This window comes from Sinocyclocheilus rhinocerous, unplaced genomic scaffold, assembly GCF_001515625.1.
Source record: "Sinocyclocheilus rhinocerous isolate Xijiao unplaced genomic scaffold, SAMN03320098_v1.1 scaffold681, whole genome shotgun sequence".
NCBI lineage: Eukaryota > Metazoa > Chordata > Actinopteri > Cypriniformes > Cyprinidae > Sinocyclocheilus > Sinocyclocheilus rhinocerous.
In genome coordinates this window covers 1,159,361-1,179,194 of record NW_015641029.1, presented here as the reverse complement: position 1 = coordinate 1,179,194, position 19,834 = coordinate 1,159,361, and the positions used below count along the sequence as shown (strand labels likewise).

At 35.9% G+C, this 19,834-nt stretch overlaps 1 protein-coding gene across 10 annotated transcripts in view; it reads left to right on the top strand.

The window, feature by feature from the left end:
* Nucleotides 1-19,834, top strand: part of ptprdb (protein tyrosine phosphatase receptor type Db) — a 73,374-nt gene that overhangs the window by 39,284 nt on the left and 14,256 nt on the right. For 4 of the 10 annotated variants that reach the window (XM_016570482.1, XM_016570486.1, XM_016570479.1 and 1 more), the window contains 19 exons: nt 447-464; nt 2,373-2,483; nt 2,668-2,679; nt 4,084-4,353; nt 5,446-6,027; nt 6,139-6,281; nt 6,366-6,507; nt 8,835-9,137; nt 9,477-9,670; nt 12,297-12,320; nt 12,856-12,973; nt 13,151-13,804; nt 14,339-14,436; nt 15,635-15,891; nt 16,827-16,920; nt 17,082-17,291; nt 17,541-17,701; nt 18,158-18,169; nt 18,279-18,394. In XM_016570482.1, the coding sequence (XP_016425968.1) occupies nt 447-464; nt 2,373-2,483; nt 2,668-2,679; nt 4,084-4,353; nt 5,446-6,027; nt 6,139-6,281; nt 6,366-6,507; nt 8,835-9,137; nt 9,477-9,670; nt 12,297-12,320; nt 12,856-12,973; nt 13,151-13,804; nt 14,339-14,436; nt 15,635-15,891; nt 16,827-16,920; nt 17,082-17,291; nt 17,541-17,701; nt 18,158-18,169; nt 18,279-18,394 (3,519 nt within the window). The remainder of the gene's footprint in view (nt 1-446; nt 465-2,372; nt 2,484-2,667; nt 2,680-4,083; nt 4,354-5,445; nt 6,028-6,138; nt 6,282-6,365; nt 6,508-8,834; nt 9,138-9,476; nt 9,671-12,296; nt 12,321-12,855; nt 12,974-13,150; nt 13,805-14,338; nt 14,437-15,634; nt 15,892-16,826; nt 16,921-17,081; nt 17,292-17,540; nt 17,702-18,157; nt 18,170-18,278; nt 18,395-19,834) is intronic. The other 6 variants (XM_016570485.1, XM_016570483.1, XM_016570489.1 and 3 more) reach the window with 3 other exon arrangements.

The following is a 19,834-nucleotide window of genomic DNA, read 5'->3' as shown; positions in this document are numbered from 1 at the left end:
ATAGATCAGATGCCTTATGTTTGTGAAAAATGAAATTAATTTAAAGCATTTTTAATTTTTTTAAATTATTTATTTTAATTATATTTTAGAATAAAATAAAAAAGAATAATATACAAATCTGAATATTTATAATCGTAAATATTTTTAAAATGTGCTAAATGACGGAAAATGTTCTTTTCTGTTCAGTTAATACAACCTCTTTTGTCATCTCATAAAAACCCAACGTTCACTTTGCACTTAAGACATGAAGAGTCTCCCTCCTCCCCGTTTTCTCTTTTTCTTGCACTGTTTTTTTTTTGCTGTTTCTATTCTATCCCTCTATCTTTCTGTTTTCTTTCTCTGTATCTTTTTCGCTCTCTCTGTCACTGTCTTTTTCTCATTCTCCCTCGCTGCACTAACTCGTCTTCTCTTTAATCTCCCATCTGCTTTCATTCTCACACATCCAGGGGGTACACCTATCCGAGGTAAGAGACTAAAGCAACCCACCACATCTATCCTCGCCTTACTGCTCTCTTTCTTTCTTCCTCTTCCCCTTCCCTTCCTCTCTTTCTCTCTGTTTGACTAACCGTGTCATTTTCAGAGACTGTGTTTATCATGATTAATGTTCTGTCACCATGATAAGACTTCCTCCCCTTTACACAGATCTTATCTCAATGTGTTTTTTTTCATGGTAAATTAAAATCAAATAGGCATTAATTTTGTGAGTTGATAAAAAATCATTTAAAGAGGATTTACTTTAGTGGTTTTCTTTCTTGTGGTGGTAATACGTTTTGAAACAGGAAGCTTGGGCAGGACATATTGAAAGGCTCATCCCTAAAACCTACGTAGGTTATATTAGGAGGAGGGACATTCTCATTCTAGAACGTATTATTGGATAAAAAATTGATAGATGAGTCATCTATAGTTTTTGGTCTGTTGTCCCCAAAGGCTATACATTTTAAATGTGTATATTACGTAAAAGTGCACTATAGTGTTTAGATGGCTTCAAAGCTAACAGCCAAGGACTAAAAGCCACGAAAATCAACTTTTATTCCCCCTCCACTCTAGAATGGTTGCACCATTGCTTAAAAGGAAAAAAATATGATATAAATGCTATAATTTGTAGTTGAGGAACAGATATGAGAGATGGCTTGTGTTTTCCACCTAAATAGAGATGAAACTGGCTAAATCATCTTATATTATCTTGTATTGTGAAATGTAGACCATTAAGTTAGCAATTTCAGTGACATGTTTTGCTGTCACTAACATTACAGAAAATACTGACGTTTTTGTGAAATACTGTTGCTTTGCACAAATTAAAGCATTTTTTCCTGTTTTTGCTGATTTTCTCACGCTCTTCTGATCCCTCTGTGGATCTTTTCACTTCTTTCTCTCTAATTAAACACCATTTCATTTTCCTAAATAGAGATGAAACTGGCTAAATCATCTTATATTATCTTGTATTGTGAAATGTAGACCATTAAGTTAGCAATTTCAGTGACATGTTTTGCTGTCACTAACATTACAGAAAATACTGACGTTTTTGTGAAATACTGTTGCTTTGCACAAATTAAAGCATTTTTTCCTGTTTTCGCTGATTTTCTCACGCTCTTCTGATTCCTCTGTGGATCTTTTCACTTCTTTCTCTCTCTAATTAAACACCATTTCATTTTCAGCTAGAAATTTCTACTTGGATGATAAATCAGGCTATTTTATATTTATATCTTGTCTTTTTAATGAAGCCTTTTTAGAATCTGCTCTACATGCAGTGCAACAGTCTGTGTCTCTTGGAGTCATTTCTGTCTGTTTGTGTCTCTATCTAACTATTAATATTTAAATAACATTGTTGAAAGAGGCTGACTGCTTTTCTTTTTCTCTTCGGCAAGGTCACTTGTTTGATTGTTTTGAGATTTTAAGGCAATATTTTGGTTTATTTTATTCTTGAAAAGTTGTTCTTGGAAAGTTTTTAATACTTCAGTGATTGTTATACTCTTTAACTTTTTTCATTTTGTGCTGATATTTACATGCAAACCAGTTTGTGTGGTGTTGGCATGTCTGAGTTACTGTTAACAAAATGTTACAGGTGCAGTACAAATTAAGCTCTACGTAAAGCATCTGTGACATGCTGTTCCACTGAAAAGAGGGAATGTATTGTGCCGGGATAAACTGTAAAATGCATACATACAGTAGAAATTGTTGCTACTGTATACACTAGCATGATAGAATTGCTTACTAACTTTGTAAAATTGTATATAAAAAATTTTTTTATGTGCCTGTCAGTAGAGCTTAACTTGTACACAACCCAGAACATTTCTTCCAAAGTACTGAGCTGGTGACAAAGTGTGTTGTCATGTTGTAAATGTAAATGCCTTTATATGTGCATATGTATCCAGGTGCACTTCAGATTGATCAGAGTGAAGAAACCGATCAGGGTAAATACGAGTGTGTCGCGACCAACAGCGAAGGAACGCGCTACTCAACACCAGCTAACCTTTATGTCAGAGGTACAGCTTTGTGTTACTTATCTGAGTGCTATAGAATTAGAAAATAAAACCTGTAACTAACAAATTTTTATGAAGTGTAATCTGATCTGTCTGATTCTTCTTAGATCATCTCCTCTTACCTTAGATATGTTGTCATTATTTGTTTTTTTCTATGCTCATTTCTCACTGCCGGACTCCTCTATAGAGTTAAGAGATGGTAAGTGCTCTTCCTCTCCAACCAATGCTCTGTTTCTTACTCTAACCTAAGTCTCAGACCCTCACATCCACATAATCCTTCCCCTCCACTGGGATTCCCTCCCTCCGGACAGTCTAACTCACTTTCCAGATCCTAATACTGCATATGTCATTTGACACTAATCCGCCATATTTCACCTGATCCTACTTAACCGCATTCCATAACATCATGCTAATAGCAAATGATATCATAGTAATGCTGTGTACTCATTTGAACTTGTCCATCTGAACAAAAATAAATAAATTACAATTTAATTCATGCATTCATCTTAGGTTATATGGGCGTTTTATGTTATAGAATACTGTGATATTACAGCACCATCATTTTCTGTATTTTCACAATTTATAAGCAGGGGAGAGAACGGTTTGTTTGTTTGCAAGTAAAAATTAGATACAGAACATAGATACAGAAATTAACAATATAATATATAATATATTCCATGGTGTCCTAATGAAATTACAAGAAAGCATGCATAACATAAGACTATAACAAATACATATTACTAAAGAAATGCTTTACAATAAGGTTCCATTTGTTAATATCAGTTAAATGCATTAGTTAACATGAACTAACAATGAAATATACTTCTAAAGCATTTATGTGTTAGTTAATATTATTTAATGGTCCATGAACTAAGAATACATTTTTTAAATATGAATATGATTTATAATACAATTTCTGTTTTATGGAATATATTCTGTTTAATATTAATATGATTTAAAATATAATTTACTAATGCATAACAGTTTTATTTTGCTGCATATTATTAGCATTTTCATAAACCAGCCAGTAAAAGCCAGTGTTTTTTTTTTCCTTTTATTTTCAAATCAACTTTTTTCTTTCTTTCTTTTTTCTTTTTTCAATATATAATTACATTTAAATGACAAATTCAGCATCACTGTCTGGTACACTTAACCCCACAACTACCATTTTGGGAAAAATGCTTCTTTTAATTCTTCATGGCTAATTTTTAAAAAAATTTTACCTTATCAATTCACCAACTTGTATGAAATCTATTTTTAAGCCTGCATAAATTTGCTTTACAATGTACAGTGAGTACTTTGTCATGCCAAAAGAAGTGTTTAGCTTAAAAAAATGTGTAGCACTTTTCTCATGTGGTCACAGGCAGCTGTGTTTGATGGGTCCTTTCAAATTATATGGCCAGTCACAAAATTTATGCATAGTCTGGGACATTAAAGAGGAGGCACAGCCACATCTTATCCCACTCTTCACTACAACACAGATTGATAACCTGCAGCGTACAACATCTTGAGGGCGTATCTTATTAGGTGCAGTGCTCTCTGTAGCATTAATAATGCCTTTAGCATGAGTTAATAAATGGCTCACTGTCTTTCACACCCTCAGTGCGTCGCATCCCTCCTCGCTTCTCAGTGCCACCGATGGATTATGAGATCATGCCGGGAGGAAGTGTGAATATCTCCTGTCAGGCAGTGGGCGTTCCCATGCCATATGTCAAATGGATGCTGGGAGCAGAGGATTTGACTCCAGAAGATGACATGCCTATTGGTCGGAATGTTTTAGAGCTCACAGATGTACGTCAGTCTGTCAACTACACGTGTGTGGCCATGTCGACTCTCGGAGTTATTGAAACTGTTGCCCAGATCACAGTTAAAGGTACGCAGGAGTGATATTTAAAAGGCTCTTTGAAGATGTTTAATGTTATTAAAGAAAGAAAAACCTTTTAGTTAAGCAATATGTTCCATGGGCAGAGTCAGTATTTAGGAAGCAGGGTGGCTGATGGTTGTTCAAAAGCCTAGTGAGCTGGCTTGCTGTCTAATGCCTGGCTAACTGAAATATGACTACATAAGTCAACGACTTGGAACATTCTTCATAGGCAGCAACTCACTCTGAGTGCACACAAAATCAACATTTGTCTCACTTCCTTCACCGTCTTAATATTTGTTTGACTGAGCTGGTTTCAATGCATTGAGATTACCTTCCCTGTAAGAATTTGCTTTTGAATTTGGCCAAAAATTGCTTTTTTAGGAGGTATCATTACTACATTCTGGAACAACCTTCACATTAGGTCTGTGAAGCCTTACGTGCTATACCATATGTAATGATGATACTCAATGAAAATGATAAAAAAAGATTTTTTTTTTTTTTCGTTTTAGAAAGAAGTGTCATTTGTTCACCATGGCTGTTTTTATTTGATTGTAAATACAGTAAAACAGTTATATTGTGAATTATTACAATTTAAAATAACTTTTCTATTTTAATATATTTTAAAATGTAATTTATTCCTGTGATGACAAAACTGAATTTTTATCAGCCATTACCCCATTCTTCTGTCACATGATCCTTTAGAAATCATTATATGTTTATTTGATGCTCAACTAACATTCTTATTATATGTTATTATATTTTAAGTTAAAAACAGTCGTGGTGCTTAATATTTTTGTGGAAACAGTGATACATTTTTTCATGATTCTTTGATGAAAAAAAAGTTCAAAAGAACATAATTTACTGTATTTGAAACAAAATATTTGTGTATGTAATGTACAAATATAAGTCTTTACTCTTACGTTTGATCAGTTTAATGCATCCTTGCTTAATAAAAGTATAAATGTACTGAAAAATATACATTTATACATTTAAACATTTGAACGATTTTCACTTAAATATTACACAGCACACAATATTAAATAAATAGTTATTTAATATTTTAAATAAATGTCCCTAATTGATCCATTTCCTCCTCTTTAGCCCTTCCCAATCCTCCAGGAGCTCCGGTTGTCATGGAGCGATCTGCCACCAGCATTACTCTAATGTGGGACAGTGGAAATCCACTTCCTGTATCTTACTACATCATTCAGTATCGTCCCGCCTCCTCCACCGACCCCTTTAAAGAAATTGATGCCATAGCAACAACTCGTTACAGCGTGGGTGGACTCAGCCCCTACTCACACTACCATTTCCGGGTTATGGCAGTGAATTCGATTGGCCGCGGCCCACCGAGTCAAACCGTGGAAGCTCGCACGGCCGAACAGGCGCCTAGTTCCCCTCCTCGTCGTGTCAGAGGTCGTATGCTGAGTGGTTCCACAGCAATGGTGCAGTGGGAGGAGCCAGAGGAAGCCAACGGTCAGGTGGTTGGTTACAGGGTGTATTACACCTCGGATTCGTCACTATCTGTGAGCCAATGGGAGAAGGAAATGGTTCGAGGGGCAAATTTTTTGAACATACGAGACCTGACACCGAACAAAACCTATTATATTAGAGTTCTCGCTTTCACTGCAGTGGGAGATGGACCTCTTTCCAGCGATCTGCACATCATTGCCAAGACAGGAGGTGTGCAGAATGTGAAGTTGGGATTATTTTATCGATTCTAATATTGCAGCCTATTTTGTTTCTGTTGCATCATTCTCTAAGCATCGTCTTTCTGCCTCCTCTCATTTCTAGTCCCATCCCAGCCCACAGAACTGAAGGCAGAGGTGAAATCAGAGACCAGCATTCTTCTGTCGTGGATCCCTCCTGCTCACAGTGGTACAGATGCCATCACTGGTTATGAGCTCATTTACAGGCTTGGAGACCAGCCAGAGCAGGTACACACAGACACACACATACGACACGTTTGCATTTTGTAGAGTCTTGCTTAATGCTAATTACTTTAAACCTCTATCTTCCAGAAAATATCATTTGATCCAAGCTCCAGTTATCTGCTGAAGAATCTGAAGACATTTTCCACCTACATATTTCAACTAGCAGCGCGCAGCAAACACGGCCTGGGGGCATTCACCAGTGAAATCACCGTTCAGACTCCACAAACACGTATGTTCTGTGTAAAGCTTTTCTAAAACAGATACAAGCACAGACACCTTTCTCCTTGCTAAAAACACCAAGATATGCGTTTTAAATGGTGGTGTGCTGGCAGGCTTCTTAACTAATTTTACCAGCAAGATGTCCTTTAATCAGCTCAGTCAGCTTCACTATAAAGATCATAATGGTTGAGCAGTTTAACCAGCTAAATTTTTCAGCTTAATTCAGCTTTGTCTTTTCAACATGGTCCACACTGGTGTTGGGAAGCTAGAAACTGTAGCTTCCCAAATTGCAAGCTTTTTTTATTCAATTTACTTTCAAAGTATTCAGTCTACAGTCTAACATCCCCTATTTAAAGTATGGGTAAACTAAATAAAAGTTGCTAATGATATTAAAGCTATTTAATTGGCAAATGTAATTTGACATACAGTACAGTATATAACCATCCATATCATTAATTTTTGCAATCAGATTATTTATGCTACCATTCAAAAGTTTGGGGTTTTAGAATTAAGACAATGCTTTTATCTGGAAATTATGAATTAAATTGTTTAAAAGTGACTGTAAAGACATTTATAATGTTTCTATTTCAAATAAATGTTGGTCTTTTGAGCTTTTTATTAATCAAAGAATCTTGAAAAAAGGCAACTTTTTTAACTTTGGACACTGAAACCAACTGAACTTGACACTTTTTCCAACTGAAAGTATTTAGAGAGTTAGGAATTAAATGTCTAGAAAGATATCCAAAAATCTGATAAATGTACAGTAAAGAAAAAACTGAAAATTGATGCATGTAAATATTACATTGACACAAATAGCGAGTGCTGTTTACGCAATTAAAAAGTGTCCTGATAAAAATAAATGTTGCACTGATGCAAACAGGAAGGGTCAGTTAGAAAAAACATGCCTAGATGTAGATATGTGTGTGAGATTAGGACAAGTGTTCATTAGAACCGCACACTGACTTTAAGAAGAGTCCCTTTGTAGCTCTTAGAAGATTTCTTTTGAACAGAAAGTGGAAACTAGTTCTTCAGACCACAGATAAACTTGACATTTGATATGCTGACACATACATACACACACATAGAATATGATAAGCTTAAAGCCACGGTCACACTATATTTTGAGCATGCGAAGTTTCTTTTCAGCAACACAGCAATGATCGTGATATGACGTCACGCTCTGCAGCGTCTTTTTAAAAACGTAAATTCAACATCTAACAATATATATGATATTATATTATGATATTATGATTATTAATCATAGATCCAAAATGTAAAAACATACAATCTGCTCCACTTTCTGGCAGTGTTGCAGTTTTAAATTTATGTTCTTTTACTTCAGCTAAGGTCATACAGTTTCACATGATACGTATTTGCAGGTCTGAGCTCGCCAAACTTGAACTTTGGGAAGCAGCGAAATGCGAAACAGCTTCACATGAGCTTGCGTTTCAATCCTTTCGCATTTGCATGCACATGGATGGAAGTCAATGGAAAGAAAAGTATAGTGTGACCGGCCTTTTAAGGCCCGCTCACACCAAGAATGATAACGATAAAGATAACGATAAAGATATAGTTCTAAAAATCATTGTCAATATTTAAGAATAGCAGAGTCCACACCACAGCTATAATGATAAAGGCACAGAGAAACGATATCCTTGGAATTACTTTCAGAACGATTTTTTTCCAGCTGATGAAGGATAAAAACATTGACACCCAATCAGAATCCATCCTGCTGTAATGAGCTCGAGAATTTAAAGCGGCAGACGAGCATGCGGTTAGAATTAACAGACGATATTGTCCGCTGGTGTGGACGCTAATATCTTTATCTTTATAGTTATCTGTATATTTATCATTCTTGGTGTGAACGGGGCTTTATTCGTTATTGCCACTTAAACTTATATAATGGCGTAGAGTGAAGTATTAAGCTTTTGCCTATGTAAGAAAAAATAAAATGAGAAAGAGGACTTCCCTCTGACTCGCATGATATTGTCCCAGTCCGTTCATTGGATGGGTTAAGTGTAAACGGCAGGTAAGATCATGAGACACTCAATTAAAAAGGATCTGGAAAGATGGAGTCTCACAAGTAAGTTTTATGTTGACTATATTTATTTTTCATTTCAGTTCACCATTTGTGGATGATCTTTTGCAGTTTGATGTCTTTTTTTACCGGTCTGTGACAGTACCACAACATTTTACGTATGTTTTGTCTATATTTTTGTCTTTATCTCTTATTTCATTTCATTTTCACGCATTATCATCCATGACAACACTAAAACTAACCTCTGCTGCCACAACACACACAATTAAACCCACCCACTTCTCTAACCACCCAATCAGAGTCCATACCCCCTCCCCAGGCAGTCACATGCATAAGCCCCTCCTCCACAAGTCTATTGCTTAGCTGGGCTCCACCCCTGATAGATGAAACCGCAAGCATAACAGGATACTCCATCAGATATGTGGCAGTGGAACGGGAGAAAGACCCTGTACAGAGGATCTCAGACAACCCATCTAACTGTTTCCGATATCGGATTGAGGGGCTGAAGAAAGGGACCCTGTACTCTGTGACAGTTGCTGCCCACACTGACACAGGTCAAGGGCCTGAGAGCCTACCGATATTGATCCGCACAGAAGACGACGGTATGTCTATATGACAGTGCTTAAATTTGACCCTTGACCTGAAGCTAAGCCTCCCTTTCCTTCATCTACCAAAGGCGCATTTGTCCTCTCAACATCTGCCTTGTCCTGAACCAAGTGGTTGCATTATTCCTGACTTCCCCCAAGCTCCTCTTTTCCATCTGTATCGATAATTGCATTTTTGTCACCCTGGTAAAAACATGGTCAGATCCCTATACATGGCAAAAGCTTTTTCCCGACGAATTGCCGTACCTCTTTTCCTCACCTTTTCCATCCTTCTGCTGTGAGCTGGAAGGAATGTTCAGCTGTGACTACATGTCCTTTACTAAAATGCCCCTTTAGTGCCCAGCGCACCGCCGCGGAGTGTGGATGTGGTGGTCTTAAACGCCACCTCTGCCAGAGTGTCATGGAAACCTCCAGTTGCTGAGCGACAGCATGGAAAGATTCATGGTTACCAGGTGACATACGCCAGACGAACAGCAGGGGAGAGAACAGTCTCCCCCAAAATTAGGGAACTCCTACTGAGAGACCCGCAGGTAGGAGACTTCACCTCACTGACACACACACGCATATACACTTCTCAGTCAGTAATTGCTGCAACCCTTCTTTAGAAATAGGGTGTTTATTTTTGTTGAGTTGTTCTCACTTTGAAGAACATAAAGAATAATTTAATCTCAAATATCAAGGACTCTCAATATTCACTCTTTTGACACCAATATATGACCCGTGCTGGCAAAATGAGTCAGAATGCGCACTGTCTAATTTTGAGCTACAGGCAAAAGAAGTGAAAATTTTCAGTTTTGGTCGAATTTGAGGTTTTCACAAAAATGAGTTCATTAAGCCCTCTTCTAGTGACCCCAGTGCTTCAAATAGTAATTAAACATCTAAAATGATCTTTATTTGTATGTTTTCTGAGAGGAGTACCTTTTTCTCTGCTCACTTCTGGATGACTGCTGCTGCTTCTCACCAAAAGTTGTAGGTCAATTTTTTGCAAAGCGAAGCATTCCTGCTTTTTGAATATTCATATCGAATTCTCGATGACACGAGTCCACACCAGTGAAATATGATTTTTCAAATCCATGCTGATGAAAATAAAACGATCGCACTGAATGACATGTGCAAAGCACATCTATAAAGTACATTATTGTGAAATATTTCTTGGCAAAATTCACACAAACATAATCTGTTAAGTCTTATATGAATGATTAGTTAATTGTTAGGGGAAAATCTGATGTGTAACATTATATTAGATCCATGCATTACAGTTGGTCTTAATATAGATCTGTCTCGAAGTTAATCAAACATTAAAAGAAAAGACGGAGTCACTCGCTGCTCTTGAATAAACTACTGTTTATTTGCATCTTTGTTCTTAATTTTAATAACAAAGATAAAATTAAAAATGGCTATATTGAGATTAACAGTATAGTAATTATCATTAAGAAAAGAATTGGAGGAAAATATGCAACGTTGCTTGGTGATATTGCTTTGGAGTCTTATGAAAACTTTAACTCGATTTTTCTCAAAATCAACTCTGCTGACTCTATCGCCTTCAAACGGCTGTAGCTTAGGCATTTTTTGTCCGATTCACAATGGAGAATGTGAACATAAAAAGGACTAATTTTAGAAAATTTGCTCATTTCGACTCATTTTGCCAGAACGGGTCACACACACATATATATATATATATATATATATATATATATATGCACTGTAAAAAAAAAAGGTCAAACGGTAAACGACTAAAAATGTTACAGTAAAAACCTATTAATTGGTTAACGTTAAGTTCCCCTACTACATACGGTGAAAACAATTTTACGGTAAAATACAATTTTTGGAAGTGAAAAAGAATGTATTATTTACAGTGAAAAAAACTTAAATTGATATTCCCAGAATTCCCTGAGTTACATTTCACATTTGTTGTTTTTCATTGAAATAACTGTTTCTTAGTTTTTTCTTATCAGTTATGTTCATTAGGGTTGTATGTTACATCTAATGTTAAATTAATGATTATTTATTTCCTTATTTCAGTATCATGTGTGATACCTTTATGGTGTTTAGTATTTGTGTGAATGATACTGCGCACCTTCTATATATGTTAGTATTTTCTTTCTCAGCTTGTGGAAAAGCTGTTTGTGATGAGCGTTGGTTCATGTTACTTTCTCATCACCACTTGTTTTTGGTGGTTATCAGTGTATTACAATTGTCTTGCCTTAAATCTTATTGTCTTAAAGATTGTCCTACCTAACACTATTTTTTGTCAGTTTAAATATTTTTCATTCACATACAAACAGCCTCATTCAGCCAATAAATTCATCAAGGCAACTTTAGGTTTCTTGTTCAACAAATTTTAAATTAATAAATATTAATTAATCCAAATAATCTAAATAATTTTGTTATTATGAAAATCAATAGTGATATGAGAGCAAAGTGACATTTGGAAGATCAGAAATTATTGAGATTACATCTTATCTGAGAGTATTTTTACAGGATGTCATTACCGAACCAGCTAGTATTTGAACGTTTTAATTTATAAACATTTGAAAAAAATTGTATTCATATTTATTAACTCGTAATTAAATTTATAATTTACTGCTAGCTAATTGTTGTGTTAATAAGTGTAAGGTTTATCCAACCTATTATGTAGAAACTTGAAAAATGTCACTACCATCACACAAAATATAAAAAATCCACACGGTCACACATATCAAAATGAACTTGATCAAGTACATGCGATAATGTGATGGTTGAAACAGTTTGAAGATGTTTTTATTTTTCAAGGTTTCAAGTAGTGCTGCTAATCGAAGAATCACTCACATATATTAGAAATATGATGCAGATCCCAGCTATCACTTGATCTGAACAAGTTGTTTGTTTGTCAGTAATTAGGCTTCTTAGCTCAGCTACTGCTTTCTAAATGGACTTTAATTTAGCCTAAATCATCAGATAACATCAGTATCTGCTTATTATCCGCATGCTGAGACAGAACCTCTGATAACTATCTCAAAAACTAAGAGCCTTAAAACCACCATGTAATTGTCCCAGTGAACCTTTCACACTATTTATTCTTAATAGACCTTTATTCATTGTGTTGTTGCGAATAATCGTATTACATCTTGTCATTCACATCAATTTTAACTATTTATGTCTTGTTTTTGTAAACAGCCACAGAACGACTCGAAACAATATGTGAGTATATCTACTTTGAACATGACCCAGAATTTGAATGCATATATTTACATGAATCAAGGTCCCTTTGAGGCAAATCAATTCACTTTGCGGCTATCTTGGTTATGCCTTCAGGCAGCTTTATTTTATCTAGGCAGTAGGCATGAATAGAAATATACCTGAGTGGATAAAAAATGTAGTCTGTTTGTCAAGAGTCAAATCAAATCAATGATATAAAAAAGTTGATTCTTTAGCTCAAATCATAGTTAAAAAAAAACTCATGCCAGTCCAGCTAATGTGTTTGCACATACTGTACTAAAGTAAAACAGACAGTGTCTCAATCAAAATGTTATTGACTACTTTAACCAAAAAGCTAGACATACATTCGCTGCCATATTGAGCATTGTGATTTCTCCTATTAATTTTGCAACACTTACTCAGTCTCTGATATGAATACAGATTATGTGGTGCAGTATTACAGAACATTTGATTTCTTAGATTTTTTTTTTCTTTTTGTTGAATTAGTGTTATGGTAAAATGTATATTTGTTTATTAGGACCTAATTTTGACTGATTTATGGCCGAACACTGAATACTCTGTGACTGTGGCTGCTTTCAACTCAAAAGGCGATGGAGCACGTAGCAAACCTACAGTCATCAGAACTAAACCATCATGTGTGTACACACTCCAACATACATACATGCTAATGCATTGGTATATACACTTGTTTTTATGTTTATCTCAATGTTAAAGAGAAAGGTCACCCAAAAATGAAAATATTTTACTTACCCTCATGTCATTCCAAACTACATATGTAGTGTTGATCTACAGTATTATTTTCTACTCCACAGTGCCAGGTATGCCCCTGCTTACAGTTGCGCCATCGGAAGATGGCACTGCCCTGCTGAAATGGCAGCCTCCTCCTGCTGGTCTGTCCTCTGTGCTGGGCTACAGGCTCTCATATGGCCAGGCTGACCCGACCTCAGACTCCTTCATGGTGCAAGAGCTAAACGCTGAGGAGCGCACCTACACCGTGACATCTTTGAGCGCAGGGGTGCTGTACGTGTTCCGTCTGGCCGCCCGTACCATCTGGGGTTACGGTTCAAGCGCTCAGGTCACACTTTTAACACCATACATAGTGCAGACAACCACAGACGACATGGTAACAGCCCCAGGGACAACAGATGCTTTAAATGTGAGCGTACAGGAAACAGTTCCGCTTTTGGCTAACTTAACAGCCGAAGACATCAACTCCTCTTCTGTGATCCTGAGATGGGAGCGACCAAAAAACTATGACCGGATCCAAGGTTACCGTGTGTGGTTCGCTGTCACCTATAGTAATGGCACGGACATTGCCATGGAATCAGACGTTTCGGAGGCCACAGTGGTTCTTAATGGCCTAAGGCCAAATACTGAGTATGTGGCGAGAGTGTGCATGCTTAGCAAACACGGCCCTGGGCCCTATAGTCTCCCTATATCCATCAAAACACAACCAGCACAGGAAGGTAGGACTCATGTTTATCCTTCTCACACACAAACATTTACTGTCAGGCAAGCCTTATTAATCAAAACCACTACATTTTCATTACTCTAGAAGGATATTTCCTGTTTATGTCTGGTCATTTTTTGTCTGTCTTTGTTGGTCTGAGTCTCTTGTTCGGTGGCATCCATTAAGTGCAGATAAAAGGTGAGAATCTTTCTGTAAATGGATCTAGGTGAATGTGGAGTGCTCCATTATCTCATAAGACAACTATGGTAAAGGTGAGCCTTTAGAAAAGAGTGATGAATTCTTGTCAGCACTATGAGAAAAAGTAACTTATTAGCTCTTTTTTCTCCTGGCGGCTCTGTCTGTGCACCCTTTACGGATAACAGCCTGATGTGGTAAATGTTTTTAGTAGAAACAGTTGAAAGGATTCTTTGATGTTCTTCATAAATGCTTTAGCAATGCTGGAGGCCAGAGGTTCTGCTCAGGTGAGCTGAAGTATTGATGTGTGATGTGTTGATCTCTTGTTTTGTTTTTTTCTCTCACTCTTTAATAGTGTTTGCTGTGAACTTCAGAGTGAAAGCTGCTATGAAGAGTTCAGTGCTGCTGACCTGGGAGTCACGAACCACCAGTAATAAAGCACATTCTCTTATTGTAAGCACTGCGAAATACAGTACTTTGCTGCGTGTGTGTGAGAGCATGAGTCTGGTTTTGTTGAAAAAAATTAATGTGTTTAAAGGTTAGGGATGTGGTTCTCAAACTTTTTGACTCCAAAAGCCACCATGACATCAAAACCTGGACGACTAATGGGTTTATAAGTATGGGTTTATATAATAGGAGTTTTTCAATTGTCTGTGGTAAATATAAATTGACAATACTTTGCTCTACGTCATAAATTATACACACAAATACTGAAAACATTTTGAAGTTATCTTTATTTTTTTTAAATGTACTGGAAAGCATGGTAAAGACAAGCTGCTTGTTTTCAGATGTTTTTATTTACACAAACTAGGAGTGGCAATATATTAGCATAAAATAATTAATTAAAATAGCTTCAGTAATTCTAGATGTTTCAAGAACTGAATGTTTTTCAGGGTTCACACTTTTAGAAACTATAGAAACTTACATTACTTTTCAAGATAAAAAAAAAAAAACTCAATTACTCAAAAATTGCAGTTTCTCAGTTGTTTCTACATGATAAAATATTTTAGAACTTAATGTAACTAGAAAAAATTTGATTTAGTTTACTATTGGACAGCTTCATGGCATCTATTTGTACATAGTTCATTGGAACCATCATATATGTTTCTGATGTGAAACTAAATCTGAATAAAAAATTTGATCACCAAAAAAAATAGATTTAGTGTATTTTCATGACTTTTCCAGGTCTAGAAATCACACTTCTAAAATTCACTCATATATTTTCCACGACAGTGGGATCCCTCATCTAAAATTTTTGAGAGAATTAAGTAAAATAAGAAATCTGATGTTTTTTACTGTTTTTTTTTGTTTTTTTTTTAAAGCTTTGTCTTTTTTAAATATGGACCCCTGGTTGAGAATCACTGGCTTAGATGACAGAAGATATCATTAACTCAGTATAAAAACAAACATGTAGGTGTGAGTGTGTGTTGTTCCTCCATCGCCACCCTTCATGCAACATATTGAGATGGAATTGTGTATGACAGTGTTTGTATAAATGTGTGTGTGCGCATTTAGCAAGTGTCTGAGGTGTCAGTCTTAATCTCTTTCTGCCCTCCTCGAATGTGTGCGTGCCATAAGATGTGCATAGTCTTGGCTGGTTAAGTGTGCAGTTTACGTTTGTTTGCTTTTCTATTTTCTGCTTTTCTCTCAGATCTCATATGGTGATGGTGAGAGTGTGGAGGTGGATGGGCGGCTCGGCCAGAAGTTGGTGACTAAGCTGAAGCCCCAGTCTCTCTACACCTTCATGTTAACTAGTAAAGCTGATGGCACTGGGGGCCTGCAGCACCGTGCAGATGCCATGACGGCTCCAAACCTGCTGACTAGGAAACCCCAGGTGCTGGACAAGACCAGCTCTCAGAGCATCGCTACCCTGCAGCTGCCCACTGTCCAGGGACAGGCTAATGTCAGGTCAGGAATACACCAATGAAAATAGAGGGTTGGATTTATTAAAAGCTTCAAATTTGACTTACTTTGAACTGTTCAGGTCTAATTTAGATTTCCAGATTTCCATTGTGGTCTCGGAATTCTAAACTCAAAAATTCACAGAGGCTGCATTTATTTGATCAAAATTTCTATAAAAATAATATTGTGAAAGATTACCCTAATAAAAAAGTAATATATTTAAAATACATTAATTTCATACTAAGTATGGTTCAGACATATCGCTCAAGACTTGCTGATATAAAAATTATAAAACTTTATTTGGAGTACTACTTGTGCACAATGCACTTTTTTTTTATATTAAGCATAAAATGTGTTTTAATGTCACTATTGATGAAGATTGTGTGATCTTTGAATAATAAGTCTTTAAATGCATAATAAGTCTTTAAATGCAAGATATTTAACGAGTACCTAAAGTATACTTGCAATAGTTCCACTTTAGCACAATCAAATATACTTCAGTATATCTTTAGTTGGACTTCAGCACTAATTCCGCACAATTAAAATGCATTAAGTACAAAATTAGTTGTTCCAATTTAGCAGACTTCAAGTATACCAGTTTAGTATACTAAGTATTTTTATTAAGTACATAAATATGTAAATGTATTTGTAGTATACTTAGCATGAAATAAATGTATTTCAACTACATTTTAGTATATTTATTTTTCAATAGGGTAATAAAATTTAAAATAACTGTTTCCTGTTTTAATATTATTATAATAATATATATATTTTATGTAATTTATTCCTGTGATGGCAAAAAAAAAATCAGAATTTTCAGCATTCCGTTTTACAGTGCAAACATTTTTCTTTATGTTTTTTTTTTTTGGTGCAAAACGCAACCCCAGACTTTTCTTTATGAAATTCACCCATAATAATTAATATCATATTTTTATTGGAAGGGGTTTCTACATTGTGGTTGTCCCCCTGAAGAGGCAGAGAGGAGGAAACTTCCAGAATTTATGGAGTGATCCAGATGAGATAAACATTGATGAGGTAATAAAATGTTTGTATTTGAGTTGCAGATGTTGTAATTTTGTCATTGTTGAAAAAGCTGTTCAAAGTTTAAAGCACATGTTGGTTCAACACAGGGGAGTTGCAGTGTCTGTTGTGATTAACTTAGTGTCATGCGCTTGTCTGTTTTCTGGTTTCTCCAGCTGCTGAGGGAGATTAATGGCACCGGTCGCTCTGTGCGTCTACGGAGGCAGGCGGAGGCAAAAGCATACATCAGCGCTCATTTCCAGAGTCTTCCAGCTGAATTCAAACTAGGAGACGGACGTGTGTATGGAGCATTCCTAAACCGGCCGCTTGTAAACGGACAGGAGTATGTGTGCTTCGTGCTGGCTATTCTTGAACTGGGCCAGAATGTAAGTTCTTCTTTTCTCTCTCATGTTAGAGTATCTTGGGGTCCATTATGAAAATGTAGTGATTAGATATACTGTGTTAAATAATCATTGTGTGAGCGAATCATTTCTGAGAAAAACATAGCTTAGTTTGAAACATTTAGTAAAGGAGATTATGATGTACTGTTTTTTTTTTAAAGCAGGAATTGTGACATTCAACAGAAAATGTGGGGGCAAAACTTAAAATGCATATTTTTGATTTTTGATTGACAGACCGTGTACTCCACGAGTCCATTCTCTGATGCCGTGCTGTTCTCCGATGTTGAGCCACAGCCAATCGTTGACGAGGAGGAGGGGCTTCTATGGGTGGTGGGGCCAGTGCTGGCGGTCATTTTCATTATCAGCATTGTCATCCTCATCCTCCTCTTTAAAAGGTGAGAGAGAAAGAGAATTGAGCAGAAAATGAATGAGAATTTGATGATTTGAATGTAGATTAAATGACATCAAAGGGATGAAGAAATTAAGTGACACATTCATGAAAAACCAGGGAATTGAAACATTTAAAATGGAAAAATCATAGATCTATGGTGAAAATACATTCTAACTTGTTGTATCTTCTAGATATTGCTTGTGTAGAGTTAAACTTAAAACCATGGAGTTTTTTTGTGAGTGAATCATTCATTAGAGTCAGTCCTTTTGAATGAATCTCTTGAACGATTCACAAATTAGCCTAAATTGTTCATTAATTTGAATGAAAATTGAAAAGAATGAGAGGGAAATAAGCAAAGGAATAAAAATGATAGATGCTTTATATTTTACTTCTGCAGAAGCTGATTTTATTTATCCCTAATTCTTTTTTTCTTTCCTCGATTTATCTGTGCACAAACCAGCAAACCAGACAGGTCTGTGTATTATGTTTCTCTCTAAATCTAATTACGACCGAAATGCAATATAAACTATTTCCTACTAAGTGAGTGTTGCTTTAATGCTCCTGCATGTGTGATGTTACAGGAAGCGGGCAGAGCTGGAGGGCAGGAAGTGCAGCTTTCCCAGCAGCAGTAAAGCCATGAGTTCCCAGCATCCATCTGACCCAGTGGAGCTGCGTAGAATCAACTTCCCAACGGCTGGTAATATACTGATGAAAAGACATGTCACAAACACACTCACATACAGGTACAGAGTGCTCAAGAATCAACTTTCAGTGCCCCTTTGATGCACACACACTGTCGGTATCAACACAGTGTTGTCTCTTTTCTAGGTTTGCGTGCATCTATCATCGGTTATCGACGGTTATCAAGTTAGTTGTGGTTTTTGAAGTCTATATTGACTGTTTAACCCCATTCATATTTATGCAGTAACCGGTTTGGTGTTTTCATCCTCTTAACTCATTTGGCTCATAACAGGGTTGTATGTGAACACCTGCTGCAGCTTGTGAAGCTTTTCTCTCTCTGCTCTGATTGACGTCACAACCAGCTCACACACACCAGCAAACACTCATACATACACACTTTCAATCATGTTTCAATCAAACTTTCCATTGTCTTCCCTGTTTTATATTTAGCTAATAATATTTTCTAATCTCCTAACCTCTAAACCCTCACACAAACTTTCTGCATTTTTAGATTTTCATTAAGACATTGTTTAGTGTTTATTAAGATGTTTCCTTGCCCTCCTTGTGGGGAGATTTAGTCCCCACGATAATGGCGAAAACTGATCTACACACAGACACTCACACAATTACAGCTAGCTCTCTAAATGGGGACACACCAGAGATGTTTTTAAATAAAACATACTATATTAGAGATTATAGTAATTCAGTGTTGAATCAATGTTGATCTTGAATTTGTTGAACAGGCAACTATTGCAGACATGAAATGAACTCTTCTCAGTGATATTCTAAATGCAGCAATATTGATTTCTGCTTTAAGTTTAATTTGATCTGATTCAGCTGTTTCATTGTTTATTTCATCTTGCTTAATACTTCTGACTGTCTTGTAATCTATACCCTCTCCTGTGCACATTCAGTATAGTTCAGATTTTATTTATAGAAATTTTAGAGTGGGATATGAATATCTGTCTGGGTGGAGACCAGTCCCCTCCCACAATCAAAAATAAGTTATATATCATGAAATAATTTACAAGTTTTCTGTGAGGCTGTTTACTTCACTAGATATAACATTTGTGTATGTAGGTAAAAACTTACATTCCCTGCATTTTCAATAACCTACAGACTACAATATAAATTCTAAACAATTATTTTTAAATAATATGATACTTTTTTTTTTAGTTAATAGATGCCTAGTGTATCATATAGTGTAAACATGACAATCTTACATTTTGTGAGCTTTTAATTATTGATCAGTTATTTTTTATATGGACATTAAATGTATAAAACATTAAATATATAGTATCCAACTAAAAGTACAACCATTCACAAGTGGCCATTCTATTTAGATTGGTCTAAACCTTCAGTATTATTACATTTAGAAAATGATTAAAGGAGAGTCAAATTTTGTATTTGCCTGTTGTGAATCAATGGTTTTGCTATCTGGGTACAAACAACTACA